At 41.4% G+C, this 21,600-nt stretch overlaps 1 protein-coding gene across 1 annotated transcript in view; it reads left to right on the plus strand.

Annotated features, from left to right (window-relative positions):
• Positions 1–21,600, plus strand: part of LOC142492289 (uncharacterized) — a 37,321-nt gene that overhangs the window by 2,772 nt on the left and 12,949 nt on the right. The window contains exons 2-3 of the mRNA XM_075594960.1: positions 2,431–2,755; positions 3,657–3,793. Of these exons, the coding sequence (XP_075451075.1) occupies positions 2,431–2,755; positions 3,657–3,793 (462 nt within the window). The remainder of the gene's footprint in view (positions 1–2,430; positions 2,756–3,656; positions 3,794–21,600) is intronic.

Raw genomic sequence — 21,600 nt, forward strand, 5'->3', positions numbered from 1 at the left:
GTTATTGGCTAACCGCATTTACCTGGCAAGGTAAACAATTGGTTTTTACACGCTTACCACAAGGTTTTGTAAATAGTCCAGCTTTATTCACTGCAGACGTAGTCTCACTATTGTCTAAGTTTGCCAATACAGAAATTTATGTTGATGACGTTTATTTATCACATGACACAGAAGAAGAGCATTTTAAAGCTATGACAGAAGTGTTAATTACATTGACAGAAGCAGGTTACCTTGTTTCCCTAAAGAAATCTCAGCTTGCAAGAGAAACTGTGACATTTTTAGGCTTTGAAATAGCTGAAAATGGCAGAGGCCTCTCTACTAATTACAGAGAAAAAGTTTCCAACATCAGTGTTCCTAAATCACTAAAACAGTTAAGAAGCATTATTGGGTTACTGAATTTTTCAATGACGTTTATCCCAGATTTTAATGTACTGATTGAACCATTACATCACGCAACATCACGCGAGATTAAGTCAGAGCAGACTAGACCGAAAACACCTTTTAAATGGTTAACAGTTGAGGATGAGGCATTGCGAAAGTTATTAGCAGCAGTTAATGATGCTTCCTACTTAGCGCAGCGCGACCCGACAAAACCATTGTCAGCTTATGTCAACATTTCACCTCTAGCTGCATACATTAGAATTTACAATGCTATGGAGACAGTACCAATTACATTATTATCTTATGTATTTACAAACACAGAGAAGAGATATTTGTCGCTTGAAAAACTATTATCAGCGATTACACTCACAGTGCTAAAATCACGTGATTTGGCACAGGGACAGGATATCTATATATACACTTCAGTAGCTTCACTAGCAACATTGCAGAAACAGACCATTCCGGATAGGAAGGCGTTAAGAAGTCGCTGGTTAAAATGGTATACCATTATAGAAGATCCCCAAATACATTTTGTGCATGATAAAACTTTAACTACATTAGATGACCTCCCATCACCCTTTGAAGGGGTAACATGGGAAAATCAAACACACCCAAATGATTTTTACACATGCATTTTCTACACAGATGGTTCAGCTGTAGACTCCAGCAAAGAAGGAGTGAATAAATCTGCAGGTTCAGGAATTGCAAAATATGATGCACATATGAATTTGTTGCATAGTTGGCAATTACCTGTAGGAGACCACTCTGCACAGTTTGCAGAGATTCATGCATTAGCTTTTGCTATGAAAGAAGCACTTACAGTTAAGGGACATGTACTTATAGTTACAGATTCCGCTTATTTAGCACGTTCAGCATTGCAGGACCTACCAATTTGGAGATCAAATGGATTTTTAAATGCCAAAAGGAAACCACTAACGCATATAGCTAAGTGGAAGGCCATTGCGGCCTATCTTGATCAAAAGCCTGATATTGAAATTGTACACGAGCCAGCGCACAGAACGCTTGGTTCATCGGTTCATACTATGGGTAACCAGTTTGCAGATAGTCTCGCGCAAACTGTAAGTCAGAAATTTGCCGTTAACAAAGTGTTAACAAGGGCACAGTCAAAGTCAGCCAGTCTCGATGCAGAGTTGTATGCTTGTCTGGATACCACCAGGCCTAATCCACCTGGGTATCCTAAGAAATACTCATTTAAACAAGTCGACAATAATTGCATGGTTGTAATTGATGCTAATGAATTCATTGTTCCCCCTGTAGCAAGCAGAATGCAGATCGCTACGCAAGCACACGACAGTGTGGGACACCCTCACCTAGGGAGAGAAAATGTTTTGTTGACACTGAAACACAAATACTGGTGGCCGAACATGAGGAAAACAGTTAAGACAGTTCTAAGCAACTGTAAACCATGTCGGTTGGTGAACGCTCCTAATCATCAGACCCCACCATTTATTATTAATGCAATACCGAACAAACCGTTTGATTTAATATACTTGGACCATATTGGACCTTTGCCAGCATCACATTCCTACAAACATGTTTTGGTTTGTGTTGATGCTTGTACAAGGTTTACGTGGTTATACCCCGTTCGTAGTACGACATCTAGCTCTACGCTTAATTGTCTCAACACCTTAGTAAGTGTGGCTAAGCCCAAGGCCTTTCATTCCGATGGTGGACCTGCTTTCACAGCAGCAGAAACCAAGGAATGGGCCGCAACATTAGGTGTTGATTGGGCCTTCAGCTCACCGTGGCACCCGGAAAGCGCTGGGATCGCTGAGCGTAGAAATTACGAGGTAAAACGACTTTTAACCAAAATGCTATCTAATCGTCCTACACAGTGGTATCCACTCTTAGTTACGGTTCAAATTGGCTTAAATAATATTCCTAACTCAGTAACTGGTAAAACACCCCATGAACTATTATATGGTACTCCTATGAATACACCGTTTACTAATGATTCTATTTCTGTCCCAGGGAGACTTGAACAAATATTAATTTTACAGGAATTGAGGGATTCTTTTTCCCATACAGCCCACACACCACGTAATCCTGCAGCTTGGACGCCGCAGATTGGACATTCGGTCCAGGAGAGGGTTGCTAAGGTAAAGCCGTTGCGGCCTAAGTGGAAGAAACCTACCACGATACTTAAAAAGATAAATGAAAGAACCTTTATCATCCAAGATACAAAAGGAAAAGAAAGAAAAGTGAGTATCGATAATCTTAAGCCTACAGCACATTGCAGTAATGTCACTGTTCAAGATGGAGGAGACACCGTATCTGCGACAGACTTCGATCGAGCTGCAGCCTCTCGAAGCACAGATTGCAAGACAACAGGATGTGGAAAATATTCACGCAGGTGAGGTCCTACAAGCTGAAGCTGACTTCCCTGACAGTGACCAAAGACATATATATGTGTTACCTGCCATACCGGATCAACGCAACATTTACCAGAAGGCCTATCAAACAGTGGCTAAGGTGATCACAAAGAAAAGACTGTTAAAGACTATTTTGTGTCTCTCAATCTGTTTTGCTTTTCTAGCAATATCGGCCAGCGTTATTTTCAGGTTACAATGGCATTTTGTGACTCAGCAAGAAGGAGAGATCATCGACTGGAAACGTGCAGCAGCACACGGTATTACCACACCAGACTCCGGCATCGTGAAACGAGGACTACATTACGATTTGAAACCGGTGGACATACAGTCGGTGGGTATACCTCAAGGTGTGTATTGGAAGCCGTTTCCTAAACCTATCATCCAGAAACGAAAGACTTTGGGGATTTCACAGGTTGTGCTGTTTGATTCTACTGTGCTAGCTAAAGAAGCTGGTATAACTACGCCAGAAGGAAGGAAGCTGGTGACACAACATCTGAATGCACAGATGCAACAGCTGCAATCTACAAGCCTGAAATATGATTTACCCCTTCATGACCATTGGAAGCAGCAAAGCTACCGTGAACAACGTTGTCATGCTGAATTTGGACATTGTTATTTCATTGACTTTCAAGGAACACGTAAATGGCCAACGAAGGAGCTGAAAGCTGATCATTGCCCTCGGCCTGGTGTGACCATGGACAATATAAGGTATAAGCAATACCCTATTTTCTATCTGAATACAGGTCAAATTACTCAGAACGGATTCGTTCCCAATGGACAGACTGATCCAAGAGTGGCATTCTGGGAAGGTGCTGAAGAAGAAGAGTACAGAATACCTGGGGGGGTAAGACCGTATATATCTGCTGTTTTTTGTACTGACAGTATTTACTCAGGATGGTGGAACTCATCAATAACCGCTGAGGACCTGTTACACAAACTTCAAGATGTGATGGAAGATGCTAAAACTGGACAGCTAAAGACAGCAGCACTTCCGAAAGAATGGAATACAAAAGGTGATGGTATGTTGTTTCGTGAACCTACAGCATGGGACACTTGCACTCAACCACGCTTTGCTACATTTACCAATACGACATACTACAGCCATTCATGTAAAGGTTTCAAGAATGCGTGTGGTATCACATTGGAGAAATTGATTAATGAAGGAATCTGTGATAAGGACACTACAGTATTCAAGTACGGTTGTAAACCGTGTTCCTTTTATTACAATCTCACGCAAGGCTATTTTAACTGGCAACCGAAAATGATTGATCAAGGATTTTTACATTTTTCTGGGTTACGAGGTTTTTGGTGTGTGGAGCGAATAGTGATTATGAAACCTAATTACAAAGTCTACTCCCTGTTCCAGAAATGTCTCAATGATAGTTTGCATATGAATGTTGACACGGTAATCAGGGCAATGAGCGATTTGATGAATGTTCAAATAGCTCCAGATGATAAACCCTGTGAGTATGACACGTGCACCACACGTAATATTGTTAACATGCCCTACTCAGAGGCAATGTGGGGTACGAATGCAACGATTAATGCCATAGTGTATTATGAAAATGACACAGAGTTCATGAATGAATGTAAAGTTTCAAGTAAAACATCTGCAAGAAAATTGCTTACTAACGATGATATTCTTATAACCACAGGACACCTGCTGAGTGGTTCTGTTTCTGTTATAAGTCAAATCTCTGACTCAAATGATGAAGAATTAAGGAGAGGTATTTTGTTGTTAAGAGATCACATGATAAAATTTGCTTCCTACACAATTTCAGATATAACAGTGTTATCTGAAGAAATTAAAGCTTTGGTTATTCTTAATCACATTACTTCTATCAGGTTAACATTGCAAAGTAAAAAGGTTGACATATCACTTTTAAATCTCACTTTGATCACACAGACTCTCAATTTAAGTCCAAAAGAATCTGAAATCCTGGCATATGTTTCACAAACCACAGTTTATGACATACGAGAAAGAAACCACAGACGGGTTCATAACCCTGATGACTCATTATGGGAAGTTTTTATATACTATGAATTATTTATTCCAGGAGATGTGTATACAACAAATTGGGAACTGCTTAATTTTGGACACATAATACACACAGGTTCTTATTTCGCAAGGATGCAGGTTGCGCAACCATTTCAATACATGTCTGTGAAATGTGATCGTAAATTTTTCATCAGCACTATAAGATGTGTTGATAGAGGTTACTTGATTTGTGATGACATTATACAGCACATGCCTTGCAATGATCAAATGCAAGGTAGCAACTGCCCGATAACTGTAATGCCTATTCAAACCCCTTTTACATTAATTCACAGCCTAGATAATGGGAGTTACATAGTGTTATCTACAGAAAAGGATTGCGATATTCCTCCTTTTCAGGCATCACTTGTCACGGTTAATGGGAGTATACAGTGTTATGGTACTACACTTATTCCACCTCTGTTACATCAGAAATTCACATCTGGAGTACATTTCCAGGTACCAGCTATCACACTGATCCTTCCTCACATGACAGCCTATTTGGCACATTTAAAGAAGATGAAGGTTACTATAGAGTTCACACATGATATAGTACATACCCTTTTACAGAGAGTTCACAGTGAATTACTACGTGTTGATTTGCACCCAGGTGATTTTCCCCAGTGGTTAACTACACTGGGTGAGTCATTGAAAACTTTTTGGCCAATGACAGGTAATTTTTTGACAAAGATAGGCACTAGCCTACAATCTACTGGTAAAAGTATCTTTAGTGGACTGGGAAATGCGTTTGGAATCCTAGGTTATTTAAAACCAATATTGTTTTTTATTTTAGGGATAATAATCCTTGTTATTTTGCTTCGTATTTTCTCATTTCTTCCGAAGATGAAGATGAAGAGGCGTTCAGCTTAATCACATTTTGCTTTATAGCATATATTCTTATATTTTTACCTAGATACTAATATACTGTTTTAAGCACACAGGTCAAATCTAACCTGCTGCAGTATGCTTTGTTGCAAGGACACAGACGAAAAGAAAGATGCTTCACAAATCTTGCGTCTACCACGTTCCTATCAGACCTCCATGAGGATGTACTTAGATGAACTGGTTTTGCCAAATCGGAAACCCCGCAAAGTGCATGCAGTTCACGATACGATGAGAGACTTTATGTATCAGGACTCTCTTGCTTCCTCTGGACCGTTTTCTGTTTTAACACCTAATGGGACATTGCTACCGCGTAGCTTGCTAATGTTATGTAATTTTTGGCAAGTGAAATCTTTGCTGTCTCTTGGTGATCAACCCAACTTCAAGTGTAGAGACATTCACCGTCAAATATTTCAAATGTCTTTTTATACAATTGAAGAAGGTCATATCAGTATTGTCAGCCACGGGTCATATAATTGTACCACTTTGCTTGCATGTTCAGGTAATAAACATCAACATTGTTTTGGTGCCCGTTGGAATACTACGCTCTTGAGTGTGTATGAAAGCCAACATCAACCCGCTTTACAATTGGGTGATTTTTACAAATTGATACCTTCCCATCGTGGAATAACTTGTGCACATATGCGCAGTTGTGGGTGTTTTGGCGATCAGTCACATACTCCTATGAGTTCAAGCTCATCAACATCAGAGAGCTGTGACACTGTCTTCCAATAGTACACATAATGAATATTTTCTGCTTTGATAGTTTTTCCTGCATTTGCAAAAATATGATAATTATGTGTAGGAGAGGGTGTTATGGATTACAGGTATTTTCTGGCATATAACGCATAATGAATACAGGTCACAGGTACTTATATACGTAGTATCATAGTAAGGCCTAGTATAGCTTAGAGTATATTGTTAAAATCCTGGTTTTTCTTGTCTTAGAAATAATAGTTTATTTTGCTCAGAAGTGGCAGGATATTAGGACAGGTTACAAAGACATAAAAGGGGAACTTATAACGGTAAACACGCCGTGGTTTGAACAGTAACTTATGAAATCCAAGGTTACTAAATACAAGTCCTAAGATCGTAAACATCATACGTCACAAACCACAGAGTATGGACACATGACACATGACACACGTACGCAGTAACTAATACACTCTATATTAGGTTGGCCCGACTCCATGTTAGATGAGAGAGAGAGAGAGAGAGAGAAAGAGAACCGAACTTAAGTGTGAAGTCACACAGATGAGACTGGGACTGGCTGACCTGACCTGACATAATATCTTTTGGTTTGTGAGTATTGACAATGCATATCTAGTTATAATCTCTGCATAGTTAGGAATGGATTGGTAACATACTGTAACTGTTAGCCATTGGCTTATAAGAAGCTTGTTCTGATATTTCTGATATTTCTGAATATTGTTGTAATACAATAAAGGATAAACCTTTTCTTATACAAACTCTGAGTACCCTTTCTTTATAAATAATAATCTCACGCTACCCTCCATATATCATAATATGTGAGGGTGTGGCCGAGGCTTTTTCAAGTGCAACATTCTTGGTTTGTGTTCTCTGCTTAGAGCAGGATATAACTCACCATAAGGCGACACTTGATAAAGAGAGGTAGGTGATTTGAACCCAGATTAACAACCCTTGCTACCTGGCCCTGCCAGATTACCATATACAAGTAGGTTGACCCCTGCAGCTGCCAATCGTGAGGTATAGTGTAGGTACTTCCTAGGTAGGTATATGAAGCAGAACAGACAAGAAAGAGAAACCTAGTATGGGCACTCATGCACCAAAATGAATGTATAATGATATAGTTAAAACATAAAACTTTATAAACCAAACTAAAATAGAGGGTATTAAAACGAATATTAAACGCTGTGATCCTAAGTATAAACACTCAGTTAAATCTTCTGGATCAGAAATATGTTACTGCAAATGAACATGAATATGTCTCACGCAGTAAAGAACAAGTGAATCAAAAGGACCACAGTTCGGGGGGAGCCCAAGTGGGGTTATAACTATCAAATAGTGGTGTAAAATAAGTGATTCACTCTCTGACTTCAATCAATGTAGTGACAAATAATACCTCAGGCCCTAACCAGGTCTGCCTTGTTGGTAAAATGCATGATAACCAGTTATTACCAGCACAACAGGTAGTGTTACTGTGTAGTGGAAGGAACCCTTGCCTCGCTAGTGTAGAAAGAATGAAAACTCAAGGTAGGGTACATGGTAAAGTTCACACTGCTGAATAGTGTAAGTGTTGCACTGTAAGGGTAGAAAAAGTAATGAAGCTCAGTTCCTATGGAAAGGATGTTCCTGCATATATATATAATAGACCTAGAGCTAGGGTCATACAGTACTGCCTCATAGATAGTAACTCTAGGTCCTAATTGAATACACTTAGTCTCACCACAAGGTACTCAGTAGGTAAACAACTTAATATGTTGCCTGCTCGTGTATCTCCAAAGTGAATGCCTTCAGGGTAAAGTAAAGCTGGTAAATATAGTAGTGCCCCAGCTCAGAGATTGCAAATAGATCAAATACCACAGTAATGTTACCAGAAGTACAAACAGGAACTGATCCGACACCAGCCCTGTTAATCAGAGCTGGTCAATAAAAGATCAGTGCATAAAGGAGGTACCAAAATCACATTTAAATAGTAGGGATACACCGGTTGCACCCTACTTCTACTGAGCTGATAGTATATTAGCCACCAGGTTCCTACTGTAGTTGCTTCTAAACAATTAGGTCAAACATAAGGAGCAACAAAGTAGCGCACGTTGCATTTGCCGGCATACAGTGTAGCCAGCTGACTCAATGCGGGAAGCTTCAGGGTCATGCACATGCACCCTAGATGCCAACGCATGCGTTTCGCGTATCTCATGCTTTCTCAAGGCACATACAAGTGTGAGATATGCAAAACCAGTATGAACAGGCAATGATTGACAGGAAGGGGAAGTTTATATAAGTAGGCTGAGAGGTAGCGCACAGGTGCAGAGGTGTCAGGTTTCAGAGTCTGGGATGTTCTTTAACAGAGCTAGCAGAGTAGCAGAAGTCCCAGTGGATAAGCATAGGTATTTCAGGCTAGAACATGACATTGAGATACCAAGCAGAGTAACATCAGTTCCAGTGGATAAACATGGGTACTGCAGGCTAGAACACGACACATTGATTGCTACTGTGGCTACTGTAGAATAAAACTTTATAGTCTTGCTTCGTGTTGATTTCGTGATTCCTGTGTGACTGAATGAACTGCTACTCCTGGACATCAGAGTATTTAATTCCCCATTACCCAGTAAGTGTTTATGTCAATTGTTAGTTGTTTAACTGTGTCTGTCTGTCTAAAAAAAAAATAAAGACCACGAACTCAGGGAAAGGCTGAGGAGGGGGAAGGGAAGGAATATACCCTCGCAACTGCTAGAACAGTAAAATCTGTGGTGCTACAATCAGGGGTGGATATGAACTAGTACTAGTAGAGAAACAGAACCCCAACGGAGAGCACTCAACAGTGCACAATATACAGTGAAGGAGGTAGTGTGGGATGTAATATGTATAGTTAGTTGATTAAAATACCATTTATTGGAGTCTTAACTCAATTAAAATAAAACGGACGCTAATTACCAGGGTGCTAGTAGGCCAGAAAAGCGCAGCGAAAATAAAAAGCACCAGAACTCATGTGTAAAGTGTTGGCTGTTACCCTTGATGATATATGCAGGGTAAAGTCAGATGTTATGAACAAACACAGGTGTCTGTGTATATAGTAGGTAAATCACAGATACAGCCACCTGTATTAATCAAGTGTCTAGCTTATAGGTGATGGTGACTTGTGTTATATGTACCAGATCGTTATATACTCAGGTAAGTAAACCAAGTGAGTACACACCTCAATAGGTTTATGCAGGGACCGTCATCAATTACCAGTGTTAGAAGTAATCCATATAAGCAGATCGCTGCTTGAGTCCCTGGGTGGTGCTACTATATCAAGGCACCATAACTGTGTAAGATCGCACACACTCGCTGAAAACTCCCCCAACGCCAGTCTCCTGGGGGGGGGTGTATCTATTGTAAGCAGACAAACGATGGCTGTAGAACCGGTGGATAGAAAAATGTAGATCACAAGCAGTGTCTACTAACACTCAGATGCAAATAAAAAACAGCACGAGGTACAAGTAGCATAAAAAAGCAGGAACCGTGGCCAAACTGTGTCAACATATACACATCTGCTAATGTCTGGTGTGCTACACGCAAAAGGAACCCGCACAGCTAGTGTTAGACCACAATGAGGTGCTGACTGGATGGAGACGTGATAATATCATACAAAAGAAAAAGGACCCAGTCTTGCAGCACTCAATCACTCGGAATGTAATGTTGTAAATTTAAAATATACTTTTTTGATAACCTTGAATAAAAAATAGGGGGTTAAAACGTAATTAAATGATAATAAACAGCTCGTGACTGTATCCTTAATACCCCACCTACGGTAAGGTGGGTAGGTGTAAATAGAGTCCCTAATAAATATTGGGGATCAAACGCTACGGATAGTAGCTACCTAGAAATATAGGAAAAAGGAGCCTCTGAGAGCCCACTTGAAGACACTCTCCTTGCGAGTGTATCCAGGCGTATGATACGCACTAAATTGATACACTGAGGATAGGTACAGTATTATAGTATGGCATAATGTGCGCTTGGTTAGACCTATGTGATGTCTGTCCCTGATATAGATATGCACTGTGTGAGCCAGGTCTATGGTAAGAACCTGTGTAGCCCCCACTATTGATCATAGGTGCAGACTCATGGACATACTATGTAGAGAGATATAGGATAGTATGGCATTAGCTAAACCATAAAGTAATCCTATAGACACCTAAACTGTAGGTGAGGTAGGTTGTTGTTAACCAGGGTAAACCTTAACTCGTATCAATATAGGTTGTCAGTGTTATCTGCTGTTGCTGCCCAATGGACGCTGTATAAGGAGCCAGATGCAGATACTAGGTATATATATGCAAATACCCTTACGTGAGCGTGATACTGTGCTGCGCACAAAGGGTGAATAATGGCATAGAGGCAACCTCCAACGTGTCTGCAGTGGCACAGGAGGGTTAGCACTAATCAGTGAATGTGATGTTGTAGGCTGTAACCCCCTGCGATGCTGTTCAGCAGATAATGGGTTAATGTATAGTACAAAAGCCAAATGTTCAGCTCAAAAGAGTGTGGTGTAAGGATGGTTGAACCTAGGTTTAATTAGTGAAACCCATATACGCACCACCCTCCCTCTCAGTGATCAGCTGACCTGTATCTGTAACCAAGTGAAGGAACTAACTTATAACGCACAGTCCCCTACATCAGCGCTGATCTTGGTTATATCAGCGCTGATGTTCTCGAGGACTTGCCTGTCTGAAGGTGAGTAACTCAATAGCCCCTCAGGCTGGAGGATCCCGCGATAGTGTTGTATAGCGCGATCCCATGTAACATGCACAGGCAGGGAAGCTTAGGATGTACACAGACGCTGATAAATATCAGAATGCTGCTGCATTTTAAATAAATGAGCTTCCCGCGTGTGCAGGAGGTAGGTTGCAACCTAGGCAACGTACCTCCTGCACACGCGGGAAGCTCATTTATTTAAATGACAGCATTCTGATATTTATCAGCGTCTGTGTACATCCTAAGCTTCCCTGCCTGTGCATGTTACACTCTTTTGAGCTGAACATTTGGCTTTTGTACTATACATTAACCCATTATCTGCTGAACAGCATCGCAGGGGGTTACAGCCTACAACATCACATTCACTGATTAGTGCTAACCCTCCTGTGCCACTGCAGACACGTTGGAGGTTGCCTCTATGCCATTATTCACCCTTTGTGCGCAGCACAGTATCACGCTCACGTAAGGGTATTTGCATATACTGTATATACCTAGTATCTGCATCTGGCTCCTTATACAGCGTCCATTGGGCAGCAACAGCAGATAACACTGACAACCTATATTGATACAAGTTAAGGTTTACCCTGGTTAACAACAACCTACCTCACCTACAGTTTAGGTGTCTATAGGATTACTTTATGGTTTAGCTAATGCCATACTATCCTGTATCTCTCTACATAGTATGTCCATGAGTCTGCACCTATGATCAATAGTGGGGGCTACACAGGTTCTTACCATAGACCTGGCTCACACAGTGCATATCTATATCAGGGACAGACATCACATAGGTCTAACCAAGCGCACATTATGCCATACTATAATACTGTACCTATCCTCAGTGTATCAATTTAGTGCATATCATACGCCTGGATACACTCGCAAGGAGAGTGTCTTCAAGTGGGCTCTCAGAGGCTCCTTTTTCCTATATTTCTAGGTAGCTACTATCCATAGCGTTTGATCCCCAATATTTATTAGGGACTCTATTTACACCTACCCACCTTACCGTAGGTGGGGTATTAAGGATACAGTCACGAGCTGTTTATTATCATTTAATTACGTTTTAACCCCCTATTTTTTATTCAAGGTTATCAATAAAGTATATTTTAAATTTACAACATTACATTCCGAGTGATTGAGTGCTGCAAGACTGGGTCCTTTTTCTTTTGTATGATAATGCCTGGTGTGTCAAAGGTCTGCACGGTTTCTGCCTGCATGAACTAGTATCGAGCTAATGCTCATATGTAACTCTCTGTGAGGGAGTTACTCTGGGTCAGGACGCGCTCCGATCACGAGCGTTGGTCCCGCCCCCTTGACGTGATGATGTCACTGCCGACGTACGTTTCGTTTTCGCTGGGCCCAGCCTTGAGAAAGCTTCTTGCCTAGCGAAACGTACGAAACGTACGAAACGTACGTCGGCAGTGACGTCATCACGTCAAGGGGGCGGGACCAACGCTCGTGATCGGAGCGCGTCCTGACCCAGAGTAACTCCCTCACAGAGAGTTACATATGAGCATTAGCTCGATACTAGTTCATGCAGGCAGAAACCGTGCAGACCTTTGACACACCAGGCATTAGCAGATGTGTGTACTGTATTTTGACACAGTTTGGCCACGGTTACGGGTTTTTTATGCTACCAGTACCTCGTGCTGTTTTTTATTTGCATCTGAGTGTTAGTAGACACTACTTGTGATCTACATTTTTCTATCCACCGGTTCTACAGCCATCGTTTGTCTGCTTACAATAGATACACCCCCCCCCCCCAGGAGACTGGCGTTGGGGGAGTTTTCAGCGAGTGTGTGCGATCTTACACAGTTATGGTGCCTTGATATAGTAGCACCACCCAGGGACTCAAGCAGCGATCTGCTTATATGGATTACCTCTAACACTGGTAATTGATGACGGTCCCTGCATAAACCTATTGAGGTGTGTACTCACTTGGTTTACTTACCTGAGTATATAACGATCTGGTACATATAACACAAGTCACCATCACCTATAAGCTAGACACTTGATTAATACAGGTGGCTGTATCTGTGATTTACCTACTATATACACAGACACCTGTGTTTGTTCATAACATCTGACTTTACCCTGCATATATCATCAAGGGTAACAGCCAACACTTTACACATGAGTTCTGGTGCTTTTTATTTTCGCTGCGCTTTTCTGGCCTACTAGCACCTATCACCCTGGTACTTAGCGTCCGTTTTATTTTAATTGAGTTAAGACTCCAATAAATGGTTTTTTAATCAACTAACTATACATATTACATCCCACACTACCTCATTCACTGTATATTGTGCACTGTTGAGTGCTCTCCGTTGGGGTTCTGTTTCTCTACTAGTACTAAAAACAAAATAAACCTGCAAGTTTATTTTACCAAAAGTCTTGTTCAATCTAAACCCAGAGTGTTTGAGGTATAAGTTCTATTCCACCGTGACAGGAATATAATAAACTTTATAGTCTTGCTCTAATATGCTTGCTTGTACTATTGATCTCTCTTGGTATGTCCCTGATCTGCAAATCCTGTTTTAAAAGAATTACCCACCCGGCTTGTACTATTGATCTCTCTTGGTATGTCCCTGATCTGCAAGTCCTGTTTTAAAAGAATTACCCACCCGGCTTGTACTATTGATCTCTCTTGGTATGTCCCTGATCTGCAAGTCCTGTTTTAAAAGAATTACCAACCCGGCTTGCACTATTGATCCCTCTTGGTATGTTTGAATATCAAAAGGTGGATTTTTTTCCCCTCTTAACTATGTGCTGCTAATTGACCAACTGGAACAAGCTGTTTTATTGGGGCGGGGGGAGGGTCATGTGACTGCTTTAGATGTATAAAACAATTATCCCCCTACATTGGCAGGGATTGCATTGGCATCTTAAGAGTGAAGCATTGAAAGTGATCATTTTAAGTGACAATATATAGTTAGACTATAGTTTGACTAGAGGTGACTGGGGACTTCATCTTTCTGCAAACTCTTACACTCAAGGCAATAAACGGTGAGTTTATATGACCACACTATGATCCCATGCTTGTCAGCTTGCATATTTTAACCCCCCACCCCTTTACAACTTATTTCACTGCAGCCTCACCCAAAACTGACTGCACAAAATTACATCCCACACCCACTCAGTCCACTGAAACCCTTAATTGACTCTAGCATTATAATGCAGCAAAACATTTGACAAAGAACAGACACACCCCTGCTGTTTAGTCTGCACACACTCACTTTGCTCACAACAGCTCCATGCAACACTGCCTACCTCTGGCATAATGAATCTGCTATCTATCTTAACTTTTTTCTTTCTCCTGGCCTCATGGAGATGTTACTCCCTCTACCCACTACAAACTCCTCCCTCCTGGCCCACATCCAACATCACCATACACCCTGGACTACTCAAAAGCCTTGCATTATCTACTGAATATTTGTGGAGAATTCTAAAAACCAGCACACCAACCACTCAAATGGCAAACATCACAAATTTACAACTTGCAAACAACTACCCACATTTCTACTCATACTATTACTCCCTTTAGCAGGTGATATTGAACCTAACCCAGGTCCTCCCATTTCAGCTCAGTTCTGTCATACCCCTGAGAATTACACCTTTAAATTCCAAATAAGGCTATCTGTCGCCCATATAAATATCCGGAGCCTGCTGCCCAAACTGGACGAACTAAGGGCATGGTGCCTTATGCATAAACCCAAAGCCATCGTTCTTACAGAAACATGTCTAACCCCTAAAACCCCCGATGCAAATATCGCCACTCAGGGATACTCCATTTCTAGGAGAGATAGATCAAAGAGAGGAGGAGGGGTGTTATTTTATATTGCAGACACCTTACAATTTACACTGTTAAATTTCCCCCCAAGCCCACCCTCTTTTGAAATTCTAGATGGCAAAATCTGCCCGCCCTTTTCTAAGCCCATCTTGCTTGCTGGCATCTACCGCCCCCCTAAAGCCCCTCTACAATCCCTGACTGATATCACCCAGTTTCTTGGCTCCTTTTCCTCTCTGAATGAGAAGAGTGAGCTGCTTGTTCTTGGGGATTTCAACTTCAATTGACTTGACCCTAAAAACCACAAAATCCAGATACAACTCAAGTCACTTAACCTGTCGCAAATCATTTCCCAACCCCACACGGACAAACCTGAAATCGCATGACCATTCCTTGCTAGGCTGGATTCTCTCCTCAAACCCCAGCAGAATTCAATCCTCTGGCATCCTTCCTGATATTTTTAGTGACCATGCAATAGTGTACTGTGTAAGGAAAATTAAACCGCCCCATTCAAGCCCTAAAGTTCTCCTCACTAGAACATTTAGAAACTTTAACCCACAACAGTTTCTGGATGACCTTACCAACTGCCCATGACACAGAATCGACTTGATTACCGACCCTGATTCTGCGCTCGACTATTTCCAATCCGAGTTCTTAAAACTCTGCGATACCCATGCTCCACAACGCAAAATAAGGGTACGGGGGGGGCCCACGTTCCATGGGTTACAACTGACCTTATAGCACTTTACCAGTTCAGGGATACCTTGTGGAAAAGCTACAAAGCAACTGGCACTACCAAGGATCTCAATCACTTAACTTTTGTTGCCTGCGGAACATGTGCACAAGGCAAACAAGGCACGCAAAAGCACAATATTAGTCTGACAATCTCCACCAGAATACATCAAACCCAGTTAACTTCTGGAAGGTTATCAACAATATATTCCAGCCTCCAAACCATCAACAACCAAGTAATATCACTAAGGGGGATATTACTCTGACAAACCCCACTTACATTGCAAATGCATTCAATGATTACTTTGTGGGGTGTGCCACTAACTTATTAGCGAAACGTAGCCCAAACCACAAACCTGAATCTCATCCTGGGAGTACCCACATAGCCCCACCCCATCTGAACACTGCCCACAATTTTCAATTTGGCCCAGTATCCGAAGAGGAGATTACACAAGCGCTCCTCAAATTAAAACTAAGCAGCCAATGTGGACCTGACTTACTACAATCTAGGTTCCTACGACTTGGTGCCCCAGTCATTGCCATACCAATTGCTTCCATAGTCAACTCTATCCTGTCGGCAGGCCATATCCCTAAGACCTTGAAAACTGCCAGAGTTGTCCCAATCGTCAAAAGTTGGGACAAAAACACTGTCTCAAACTACAGGCCAATCTCACTTCTCCCAATTCTATCCAAAGTCATGGAAAATGTGTCCACTCCCAATTAAGCGATTACTATACCAAGACAAATTTCCCTAGCCAATTCCAATCTGGCTTTCGCCCCAAACACTCCACCGTAACTACCCTGCTAAAAGTTTGCAATGAAATCCAGTGTGGAATGGAACGGGGACAACTCACTGGTGCAGTATTCCTAGATTTTGCAAATGCTTTTGACACAGTTGATCATGTTATCCTGCTTAACAAACTCCAGAGCTCTGGAATAGGGAAGCATGCTTTAAACTATTTCAGTCCTACCTATCAGGTAGATCCCAACATGTGTCCATCTCAGGCTCTAACTCCAACCCCCTGGATATCACCTGTGGTGTCCCACAAGGCTCTGTTCTGGGGCCCCTATCTTCTCAATGATCTTCCCACAGCTTGTAAGGAAGCCTCAATACACATGTATGCAGATGACACAATCCTATATGGACACAGCCATAGCCTCTCTGACCTTCAACACATACTTCAGTCTGACTTTTTGAGACTCGAAAACTGAATTTCCCACAACAAACTATTTTTAAACACTGACAAGACTGTAACAATGGTATTTGGGAAAAAGACTAAATTTTTAAAGCTTCCAGCAACTGAGCTCCAGATTAGAACCAACGCTAACACCACCCTAACCCCTGTCAGTAGTTTTAAATACCTGGGCATATGGTTTGACTCCCACTTAACATTCGGGATGCACACTGATACCCTGACAAACAAGACCTATGCCAAACTAGGGGTACTTTACAGGAACAAATCCTCCCTAAGTCTCCTGGTCAGAAACCGTATCGCACAGCAGATGCTAATGCCAATTATTGACTATGGAGACATAGTATATGGCATGGCACCTCAAACTCACCTTAGCAAACTTGACACCCTCTACAATTCAATTTGTCATTTTGTTCTCCAATGCAACTACAAGACACATAACTGCGAAAAGCTCAAAGAACAAGATTGGTCATCACTCGAGTCTAGGCGCAAAGTTCAAATTTCCTGTCTTGCCTTTAAATTCTTTATGGGCAAGCTACCCAGCTATCTGAACATGCTCCTCACCCCTATCACATGCAGCACTTATCATCTGAGATCAGACTCCAAAAGACTGTTCATGGTCCCAAGGCTCAACAAAGTATCCGGACGTTCCTCCATCTCTTGCCGTGCACCCCAAAACTGGAACAACCTACCAGAGACTCTCACATCCACCACCAGTTTAAGTTCTTTCAACTCCAAGGCTGTCTCACATTTTAATCTGGTCTGTAACTGTTTCATACGCCCATAATATATATTTGTTTTCTTTAACTGTGCATGCAAATGTCTTGTATATAATGTATATCCTGTTCATTATGTAACTGTATTTGTAACCATGTATTATTTGTCTTAACTCTGTGCCCAGGACATACTTGAAAACGAGAGGTAACTCTCAATGTATTACTTCCTGGTAAAATATTTTATAAATAAATAAATATAGCAATGTATTATGGGTAAAGCATGTTGGTATGAAGAAATGTGTAAGTTTTACAAGAAAATATTTATGTCCCTTTCAATTTTAACCTCAGAAATTGCTTAACTGTTGTTTTTACTTATCTAACTGTAAACTCTCTCTCTCTCTTTGCTGGTTCCTGTTATCTTTCTTTTCTCACTCGGTGAAAGTTAAACAGGAAACCGCTAATCAGGTTTTTGCCCTTGCAAATAGAACAAACATGTTCTTCTGTTATATCTATCTTTTAGCTTGTCTCTGCAAGAATATATGCTAATTTGTGTACCTTTATGATTACGCCTTGTTTGTTTTCTATAAATATATAAGGATACGATTCAGTGCCTATGTTAATCAGACCTTGGTATGGATGTGCATGTGTATCTCTTGCTGTAGCTATGCAATAAATAAAGTCTCCGGCAGACTTTTATCCTAAAACAAGGGGGAAGCTTGTTTCTTCCATAGTTCATGGTGGTGTAACTTGGACGACTAAAACTCTGTGAGGATACCTGGAGTGTTGACGGATTGTCTTGCCCGAACCCCAGGTGCCTCAAATAAGGTACATGGAACAGGGAAGCTGTCTTGCTCTCAAGTGTAGAGTTCGGGCATCCATGAGTGTCAATATAGCCAATTGAGAGCGGAGTGTGACGAGGCAATGAAGACCACTATTTGAAATATGGGCTAGGAAGGAATGGCTTTACCTCCATGTAGTCTCCGATCTGGGTCCTGCTCTGATCTTCCTCAGCTACTCTTGCGTGCGTCCGGCAGATGAACATATGCTGAAGTGAAGGAGAATCCGGCGCTACTGCAGAGGCAGAAATCCAGGCAACTTCCCGTGTACAATTGAAAAAACTTTATTCCAACAGCATACACAGAGAACCCAGGTTACACCATAGCCTCCCCCTCAACGTGTTTCACGCTATGGAGCAGCGCTTCGTCTTTGAGTGGGGAGGTGAGGTCTGAACCTGGACATTTAAATAAAAAGCCTGCGAAAGCGGACATGATTGCCTAACGTCATTCACCTGCACCTAAATAGCTCATTTCATTTGTTTAAACACAGAGATACCTTTAAATCCCTCATGCTTATGGTATATAGAATGTGGGATATTACAATATGAGCTGGTATCTATATTACCTGAACTGTCTAAAGGTGCAGTGTGTGACAAGGATGAATAAAAACAGTTACATTAAGTATTATCTGCCGTTATCTCTTATTAATAAAAAGCAAAAATTCCCATAATTATGTAAAAATTTGACTAGACAAAAGTATAACCAGAAATTAAAAAAAGTTATGGTGGTTAAAAAAATGGACAAAAACCCTACACCTTAGAGTGTACAGCAAATAAAAATACAAATTCTAGGTACATTTGCATGTCTCAGGCAGGTCTGCAGCCCTGTCTTTCCCCATTGTCACTTAGTATACAGGCAGTCCTCGGTTTGCCAACGGAATCCATTCTGGAAGTAGCGTTGGATAGTGAAACCATTGTAAAGCAAGTCCCATGTTAATCAGTGGCGGTGACATTGGATAACTCATTCAGGCGTCGGATAACGCATTCAGGCATTGACAAACAGTCCCTAGGGTTGCATTGTAATGCGTTGGATATGCCATTCGTTGTAAAGTGAAACTTTGATAATGAGGACTACCTGTACAATGCTTTCACTGCTGCCACGGATTCTGAGTAATTACATGCAAATGAGCACACAGTGTAAGTCACTCATTACTTTTTATCCATTTTTACACGAACCCCTCTATGCTTATGTCTGCCATAATACACAGCTTTCCAGCACATCCTGGAGTGAAATTTTGCTTAAAGTGAAGAAAGTTTAAAAATGTCACTTAGACAAATGAAAATAAGAAACCTGCAGTGAAAACACTACAAAATAGAGACATAGGTGAAATTACAGACATTTGCGAATTTTTGGAATAACAAAATGTTCGAACAAACTTTTATAGTTTTATGAAGAAATAGAAAAGTTAGTCAGCAAGTTCACGGCTATACTGCACCGACACACTTTATTCGAGCAAATACCCGGTATGTACCTGGCAGATACCTGGAATGCGCCGCTCCTCACCTCTGACAAGCCCCGTTGCATTTGCCTTCCCAGCCTGGGTTCATGCCTGGCTGACGGGCGGCTGATCTGTTAAATGATAATGATTAGGATTTAATAGGCTGCAATGCTTCGCGTGTCTAACAGATGGCATAAATTCATGAATTGTAATGCAGTATATATATATGTACTGTGCAGTATTGCAGCCAGCGGGAATGAAATGCTTCAATCCCTGCCGGAAAATAACTCAATGCACTCGGGCAGAAAACAGTCACAAACCTCAATACACCCGGGTATACCCGAATTCGTGGGACTAGCCGAGCTCGAATAAAGTGTGTCGCCAGTGTACATTGATACAGTCGCCCATCACTGAAGGTGACGTGGGGGAAGGAGAAGGTTTTGTAGGGGGAAGGGAGAGTTGAGACCGTGACATCAGGGTGAGTAGAGGGTAAAAGGTGCACGAGTACCTCCTTTGGTGACATTGTAAGATTATGCAGGGGTTAACCACAGATTAGATTTGAGCTCCTGAAAGCCCCATCTCCTCTGATGAATGGACCTCTAGTATTAGAGGAGAAAATGCCATCTGGATCCAGCTCAGAATTGCAGAGGGAGAAAATACAGGACATAGGAGTAAGCGGGAGAGTAGGTTAAATGGGGGTGGGGGGTAGAGAAAGTATGTGACATGTGGGTTGTAGAGAGAGTATTCTGGACCAAGCCCACTTTGGCAAGTGAGTAGGTTCAGGTAGCAAAACTCATCTCCTTAAATGTACACAGAGTCATTCCATTTTCTGTCACTTTTATTGGAAGTGGGGGTGGGGTACAGAGAGTATAAAAATAGCTGTCAGGAGAAGGTGAAAAGGAATTCTTTTCTAAGGGACCAGTGAAAGGTGCATCTACTCACTATGTCTGTTGATGGTAAAAGAAAGCACACTTTCCTGTTTAGGCAGGAAAAAGCACATGGGGCATACTCATAAACAGAGAAAGGCAGGGGAAGAGGGCTAAACCAACTCAAGTTTTGAGCAGTGAGATGTTGCAAAAGCAACTGGGAGAAGCTAAGGGAAACCACAGTGAGTAGACACATTGTTGCGACTATACAGAGGAGATTTCACCCTCAGAGCAGGTAAACATGCAACTGGTTCCAGAACAGAGAGTGGGTGACATTGAGGAAAGAATGACAATTGAGAAAGATAAATGAGGGAGAAAAACTACTCTGGTAAAGCTGTAACTGTCTACAGGGTTAATATTAGATTAGTCTCACTCCTGTTAGCTGTTTTGATGCTTGGATCCTTTACTGTATATTACAAAAGACAATGTGAGCAGGAGATACAGGGAGCCAGCTCTGAATTACACGTAACATCTGCAGGCCATATAGCCGAACTGGAGAAGGTACAGTAGGTACTGTATGTCTGGGGCATATTTTTTAGAGGACATTTTTAAGGGCATGTTGGAGGATATTACAATGGCTTTCCCGAAGCCACACAGGGGACTACAGATCATAGGGTGCAGGAGGAAGGGAACTGAATACGAATCTGAGACAAAAAAGGGGTTTTGATTTGTTTCGCCCTCTGATTTATGTCCATAGTTACGTGCAGTTTTCTGAATTTAAACAAAGTGTGAAAGCCCTAAACTCTAGATTAGGGTAATCTAACAATACCGGATTTTGAGGATTTTTAAAAAAAAAATTATTCCAGGGTACCAGTCTACCTGAACTGCCCACCCTTTTCAACAATATT

Source organism: Ascaphus truei, chromosome 4, assembly GCF_040206685.1.
Source record: "Ascaphus truei isolate aAscTru1 chromosome 4, aAscTru1.hap1, whole genome shotgun sequence".
Lineage (NCBI taxonomy): Eukaryota > Metazoa > Chordata > Amphibia > Anura > Ascaphidae > Ascaphus > Ascaphus truei.